General features: G+C 33.7%; 1 protein-coding gene across 1 annotated transcript in view; it reads right to left on the bottom strand.

Annotated features, from left to right (window-relative positions):
* Window positions 1-416: 416 nt before the first annotated feature.
* The window catches only part of LOC126746527 (uncharacterized), a 136,493-nt gene continuing 128,940 nt past the window's right edge, over window positions 417-7,969 (bottom strand). The window contains exons 5-6 of the mRNA XM_050454838.1: window positions 7,842-7,957; window positions 417-694 (exon numbers count right to left, since the gene is read on the bottom strand). Of these exons, the coding sequence (XP_050310795.1) occupies window positions 533-694; window positions 7,842-7,957 (278 nt within the window). The 3' untranslated portion in view covers window positions 417-532. The remainder of the gene's footprint in view (window positions 695-7,841; window positions 7,958-7,969) is intronic.

The raw sequence follows: 7,969 nt of genomic DNA, 5'->3' as shown, positions 1-7,969 counted from the left end.
AATGGCATTACTTTAAAATCTCTTAAAATCTTCTCTAAGAATTATTAATGTAAGTAAAATTCAAAATAAATATCTCAAATTTTATAGAATATGTGCCTTTGTATTTCTGCAATCAATTCCTCCATATTTAAAAAATAACAATAAAAAAATGAGTAATAGACCATTTATCTAATTGTCCAATATAATTCCTTTCTATAAATGAAAATTTAATATTTACGTTTTCGGTTAGGACTTTTTTAGACTTTAATAACAAAATATTAATAACAGTAAATAAAATTAGTGATAGCGTAGTTTTTACATAAAATACGATTTTTAAAAGTTGGTTAATTAAAAAAAAAAATAGATTAAATTCAAATCTAACAAATGTCTTAGCAGTCTTTGATGTGTGTATGTAATTGAAATAATAAAAATCTGTATAATTTTAGAGTAGCATACTTACTCTAATACTTCTAATTTTAAATATATGACTAACAATGAGGAATATAGTATTATATTTTTAATGAAATTCATTCTTGTTTAACAATATTGTACATCAATTTTTTGCTGTCACTAAGTTGGTTTCACTTTCTCGGTTTTTTATTTCTTCCTTCTTATTATTTAATTGTTTCCATGTATCGCCTAAAGCTTTTGCAAAGTGATCGTCCACACTTAGGCCTGATTCACCCATGAATTCGATGACCTGGTTGGTTGCAACCTAAAAATAAAATATAAATTAAAGTTAATAAAATACAAATTTCCCAAAAACATATAAAGTGGAGCTAGATAGTAGCTTTCAGTAATAACCATAATTTCAGTAATAACAGTCGTTAGTAATATGGAGATTGAGAAAATGGTTGAAAGTCGAACTGAGTTTTAAAACTATATTAAATTTAATTATTAGATTTAATACTAAAAATTCTTCAACACTATTAACATTATGTTTCAGAAGTACCTTTTTAACCTCAAGCTTATAAAATATAATACTATTAATCATTTTGATCCTAGGAGATATAGAGAGCTTATTAAAAAGTTTTATTCTCATATAGACAAAGCTCTATTCAAACAAAGGTAATCTATGCACAGGGACAACAAAACCATTTCTATATGAATTATATTATAATAATTATGAAAAGTCGAATTGAAAACAAATCTGTGTAAACTCAGTTTCACAAAAATAAGCAATTCCATAATATTTGGCAAAGTAAGTATCTGTAGGCTTGTAAACAAATTACGACAAGAACGTCTTTGATTCACCCTTATCATAATTGTAATTACTCGCTTCTTCAGGCCAAAACCTCACGGAAATTCTGTTCATACTCCCCAGAATACAATACCATATCCAATTCTTGCGCAAAAATGAGCATTATATTATGCCAATAACCAGCATCATGACCAGCGTTATGGAAACCTATACGAAAAGCATTAAAGAACTCACGAATAATCAAAAAACGCTTTCAAATCAATTAAAAATATTAGAAAGTTTAGAAGTAGACCTAACAAATATCTTATATGCATCCCTTATATTGGATAACATAATGTTTCAATTAAATACCATAAACCAAATTATAAATAACATAGAAAACGCAATATCCTTTGCTCATGCAAACATAATGCATAACTCAATAATAAACCCAAGCTGTGTCACCGAAATGATAAATAATATTACAAATTTATATGGCGAAAATCACGTCCCAAAATTCGGTGAACCTATTAATTATTACAAATTCTTATCAGTTCAAGTAATCATAAAAAATAAAATAGTTTTATTTTCTATTCACACACCAATTACCTCTCCGAAAGAATTCACACTATACAGAATATACCCCATTCCTATCCTAAACCAAACAATCTCTCTATCCAACCCTTATATTATGCTTGCGAAAAACGACTACTGGACTTCAAAAGAAGAGTGCCCCCAAATAGAAGACATTTTTGTATGTAAACAAAATGCACTATCCAAAGACGATCCATGCCTATATCAACTACTAACTACAACCATAAACAAATGCCCGGTAATAAACGTCTACTACAAGAAAACAAGCATCCACCGTCTCAACGGAGAAGAAATCCTTGCGATACCATCTGGAGAAACCATTATACGAAGCCAATGTCGACAAGGACTACACAAAATCAAAGAGGCCAGCATTATAACCATACCGGACTGCCCTATCGAGATAGAGAACAAAATCTACGCGAAGGAGAAGAAAACAGAATTTCAGTATGTGATGCAGCTACCGAAATTCTCACAAAAATTCCTATGTCAAACCTTCAACTAGAAGAGGTGAACTTGGAAGAATTGGCTGTAGCTCAAAAACGTTATCTTCAGTCAACCTTCATCTCATCGAAACCTCCACCACAAATTACCACTGGATAACCCCCACAGCGATGCTAGCCATTCTCATCCTATGTGCAATGGCTTATGGCTCATGGAAATATATGCAGAGGAAGAAGCAGCCTAAGAAAGAACACCCCGATGCCCGGATTCCTCTTCGCAAAACAAAGTTACCCATGTTTTCCGAACTTGAGGAGGGAGGAGTTATGTGACCCAGCTCCAATACAACCCGGACATCGACCTCAAGGTTCTGATGAAAGTGCTTATTTTATATTATTGTTATGCTTAGTTTATATTATTTTGTTATACTAATTAGCTTACGATTAATCGATATTAGATATAGAAAAACACTCCATAATTAATTCTCGTCTTGGACGTAGTTATTTTTTGGTTGTTTTTAATTTCCTGCCAATATTTAGTTAATTTATGTTTACTATTGCAATATTTATTATTGCAGTCGGTTTTTAGTTTATTTTTTGCTGTTAGGACAGGCAGCAGCAAAGGCTCAAACGAAACATTTTTTTTTATTTGCCACAGAGCAGTGCATCCCCGCTTGAACGCCTTAAGAATACTGAAAGGTTAATTTCGGTTTCGGGCTTCGGCGGGGTCCGCTGCTTCGAGTATGTTGTCATAACGTTTCCAGACCTACCGCGATATATAATTCCTATAGGCGAAGTTATGAATATGTAATGATCATATCTGTAGACGCCGTGGTGAATGATATGATCAAGTTAATTTTATTCAAACGGAGAGCTTCGGTGGTGGGTCTATCATGGTTTGTAGAGGAATTTCTTTCGATGATCGATGATAAAAGGATTTACTCTGACAGGTACATAACCGACATCTTAGAACCTCATGTAGTGCCCTATATGCCTTTTATCGGTGATCACTCGGTGCTAATGCACGATAATGCTCGTCCACCCGCTGCTAGAGTGGTTCGGCAGTACCTACGTAGAAGATGTTGAGACTCCCAACCTAAGTTGGGCCTGCACATAGCCCGAACCTTAATCCGATTGAACATATCTGGGACCATCTAGACTGGCAAATTCAACAACATCCGACACCAATAAGAACACTATATACCCTTCAGAATGTTCTTAATGACTTATGGGAAAATATGCTACAACAGTACATTCAGATCCTGTTTAGAAGCTTTCGAAGACGAATGGAAGCTGTAATCAGATCCACGGGCGACAATACATGCTTGTAAAATTTTATTAGCTTGTTTTAGTATTAATCGAGTTAAGTAATTTTTTGTACATATTTTTTCGTTACATAAAATTCTTGCCTTGTTACGTAAAACTGATTTAAAATAATTGTTGCAAAAGTCATATTTAATGGAAATTTATTTTTTTATATTAATAAAATTGTTTAAGACGGAAAATAAATTACAATATTTAAAAAATAATGGGTGATGCGATAATTTTTGTGGAGTGTGTATAAAAACGATCTAATGAAAGCATAAGTTATGTTAATCATATTTTAAGAAAGATGCCATTTTATGGCAGATATATTTCTGAAGTAACGGGTGGGCCATCTAGCGTTTGGAATTTGAACGACCTGTTATTTCAACTATGGCCACTCAAATGTCAAAATGTTTATCTCAAAAGTATAGTCAAAAGTTTGAACATTAACAAAATGGTACGCTCTACTCTCGAGTAAAATTGGGAAATATTGAAAAGAGTCTTCCATCCAAACTGTAAGAAATTTGGAAAAAATAATCGATAGAAGTTATTGAACTTCAAATCAGTTTGCTGATAAATTTGTGAAAAGAGTTTGTGAAACTGGTTCATCAGTGGATAAAACGTGCGTGAACGTCCATCCTTCTCAATTTGTCATCGTTCTCAGAAATTAAATACTTCTCGTACTTTCCTGAGGCAAATTTTGCATAAAGACCTTAATAAACAGATAAAAATCCAATTTGTGCAAGAACTGAAGCCTCATAACCATCCGGCCTATTTGCGATCAAGATCGTTTGGCCGAAAATATCTAATAATCATCATTTCGGACGAAGCTCATTTTCATATCGGAGGCTAAGTCAACAAGCAGAATTGTGGAATTTGGAAAATCTACGCGTGAAAATTGAAAAGCCAATACATCTACAACGAATCACTTACTAAGTTTGCGCGTGACATTATTGTGAATTAGCGGCTAATGCAAATTAGCCCAAGAACGCTTTGGCATGTGCTTACACGATAGTTTTAACGCTGACATTAACCAGATATTTTTTATTGCCAACCTAAATAATTTATTGATAAATTACTTGGGTTGGGGAGATTAAATAAAAATATATCTAATAAAAAAATATAATTCTTTAAATTTGGCGAAAACACGATAAGCCACAGCACAACAAAATCCCGTACACACGGAACCTTTATGCCATTACAGAAAAATCATCCACATATTAGGAACGCTAAAACGGGTGTTTATAGATGCGTTTTGACTTAAATCGCGTTTCGCTAATGCGCATTAGCGCTTAATTGTTTGGTGTGGTTTTTGATCTGGCGGCATTATCGGACCATTTTATTGTCCAAATGCCCAAGAAACCACCGTTACCGTCAATGGCGAACGTTTTCGATCCCGGCTCAACGAATTTTTGTTTCCAAACATTAAAGAGGATGGCATCGACGATATTTGTTATGAACAGGATGGCGCAACTTACCACACAGACAACGTAACAGTTGAACTTTTGGGCTCAGTCTCAAATCGAATAATCAGTTGCCATTCCGAAGCCGTTTAGCCGCCTCGGAGCTGCGATCTGAGCCCGTTGGACTATTTTTTGTGGGAAGCCGTTAAGGATAGATGTTACTCCAACCAACCAAAGATAATTGAAAATTTGAAACGCAAGATATGAATTGCTATTGATGAGATTTAAACCAAAACAATAAAAAAGTGTTGGTTAATTGGGTTGATCGAATGGGCTATTGTGAGGCTAGTGCCTAAAAAACTCCTAACTTAAAAAATTCCTATATTTCCAATAAAACCGGAATTTTGGAAAATATTCACTAGTTTTTTTTTACAACCGATTTAAATTAGTGGTAACAGCCAATTTTTTCTCCACAATCTTGCTAACCTACTTGATGAGATGTATAATAACAACATTTCTTTTATTATTTCAGGAGACTTTAATTTCAACTTTAGTAATCCTGATGACCATGGCGTGATGGCCTTGCTTGGACTAATGCAGACCTTACATTAACTCCAACACTAGAATCACTGCTTATGTATATATGTGCCTCTCAGTTGGACAACATCTTTACAAATATAAATCCAACTGTTGTCATATCTTCTGAAGTCCTTGTTTCTAATTTGTCTGATCATTATCCTCAAATTTTTGTTTTTAAGAGACATATGGAGGTTACCGAATGTGATATGGTTGTGAAGCGACGAAAATTCTTGACACACAACATGAATCGATTTTACAATATGCTGATGTCTGAGGCATGGGAGGAGGTCTATTCTGCTGAAGGAGTTGAAGGAATATATAATTCTTTCGTATTCTCATCTATTATTTTGAGTTGGCTTTTCCAATATGTACAACTAAGTTGAAAAATAAGAAGCCAACCTGGAATACACCAGAGATAAAAAGATATTCTAACTACATAAAAGATCTCTATGTTTGGTACAAATATACTAATTCTAGGGAACACTACGTTACATACAAACGTGAAAGGAAACAATATCGATGTAACATCTTCTCTTATAAAAAGTCTATAAATGATAACAAAATCCAAAATTCAAAAAACAAGATAAAATCAGCATGGTCAATCATAAAATCTAAGTCAGGTAAAAATAAAACTAGCAACAATATTGTTTTAAAGGAAGATGGTCAGTCCATTGAAAACCCAGATTTAATCACCGAATTATTTGCTCAACATTTTACTCTCGACCATCAACAAAGCTGTAACTCCAATATACTTGACTTGCATAATGATTATCCAACCATATTTCTCCTGTTAATTCTCAAGATATCTTTAAGATATTGATGAACCTTCCAAATAAATTTTCCTCTGGCTTGGATGAAATTTCGATATTCGTTTTAAAGCTTGTTTGGGATTCACTTAGCCAGACCCATTTCCAATGTGATCAATGAGAGTCTTGCTGAAGGGAGAAAACACGAGTATTGTCAACTATCGGCCGGTATCCGTATTATCATCCATATCGAAGGTATTTGAAAGGGTTATCTAACAAATAGTTATCAATTATTTAACTCACCATCCAATAATAAAAAGATCGATGGAAATGGCCATTTATAGTGCAATATAATATATCATGGGGAATCTTGGGAGAAATGCCACTCCAGCCACAGTGGCATTTCTCTGTATTTCGATTTGTCTAAGGCGTTTGACACGGTTGACCACTCTTTACTGCTGGACATCCTGGAACGGTATGGCATCAGGGATGCAGCATCTAAATTACTCAGCTCATATCTAGATCAAAGAGAACAAATAGTTTGTATGACACATTCCGGCTCACCAACGTTTTTCCGCCCACCAAATTATAGAAAGAGGTGTGCCTCCCAGGGCTCAATCCTGGGACCTGTGCTCTTCCTATTATATGTCAATGGTTTGCCTGAGCTGTTCCCTTCTGATATTAGAAGATTAAGGGATGTAGTGTCTGAGGTATCTCTTCACCTATTTTATTTCGGACAGGTACAGTCGATCTATGGTCATCGAATATGGTATCTGTTTCTGGGGATCAGTAAGAGGAGCAAAAAAAAAGGATGCAAAAGCGTATCATTCGTTGTTTATTGGGCCTGACCTACAGAACTTCGTATAGACCTTACTTCAGCAAACTAAAAATACGCATCCTTTTCTCCTTATACTTTTTTTCCTTGGTGTTATTCGTGAAAAAACACAATGATTTGTTTGTTGAGAATTGGGCAATGTACGCTGAGGATGTGACTATGATTACACGACATAGAAGCGATCTCCGCATTCCATTGCATAATTCAGCTTACTATGAAAGGGGTTCTCATTATATGGCCATCAGGGCTTATATGATGCTATCTGCTGATATTAGAAGCATAGAATCTACAGTCCAATTTAAAAAAGCTGTTTACCACTGGATGCAGATTAAATGTTTTTATAATTTTACTTTTAGATAATAATTGTAACATATGTTCGATATTTAGAATATTTATTTTAAATTTTGTTATTTTGTTTATATAAGGCTATTGCCTCTATGAATTCTAGATAAGAAAAATTAATGTATCCTATGGGAGCTAGATCTTCCTTTGTATGACGTTGCTTTGTCGCCCTGTATACAATTTTGTTGGCAAATAAAGGATATTTATATTATTATTATTATTATTATTATTATTATTATAAATTTTAAATCTTAAATGGCCCACCCTGTATGATTTTTCAAACAAATAATTCAGGCGCTTTGACATAAAAAAACTCAATTTTTTTAAGTACAATTGTATGTTTTTGTATCAAAGTTTTTATGTTAATAATGATAATAACAATCATTGCGTTAAAAATAATTATTTTCTATATATAAAAGTCTCAAATGTTAGTATACTTACTTTTGGTGCTGGTTTGGTTGGAGTGTCTTTTTCTTTGCTTGGAAATATAGTGTGATAATCTTGACCCAGCGATCTACGGAAATGTTCTTCTATAACTGGATCACACATCGAAATGCCTGGAATATAAG

This window comes from Anthonomus grandis, chromosome 17 (assembly GCF_022605725.1).
Source record: "Anthonomus grandis grandis chromosome 17, icAntGran1.3, whole genome shotgun sequence".
Taxonomy (NCBI): domain Eukaryota; kingdom Metazoa; phylum Arthropoda; class Insecta; order Coleoptera; family Curculionidae; genus Anthonomus; species Anthonomus grandis.
Note: the sequence above shows the minus strand (reverse complement) of the source record. Positions and strands in the feature narration are given on the sequence as shown.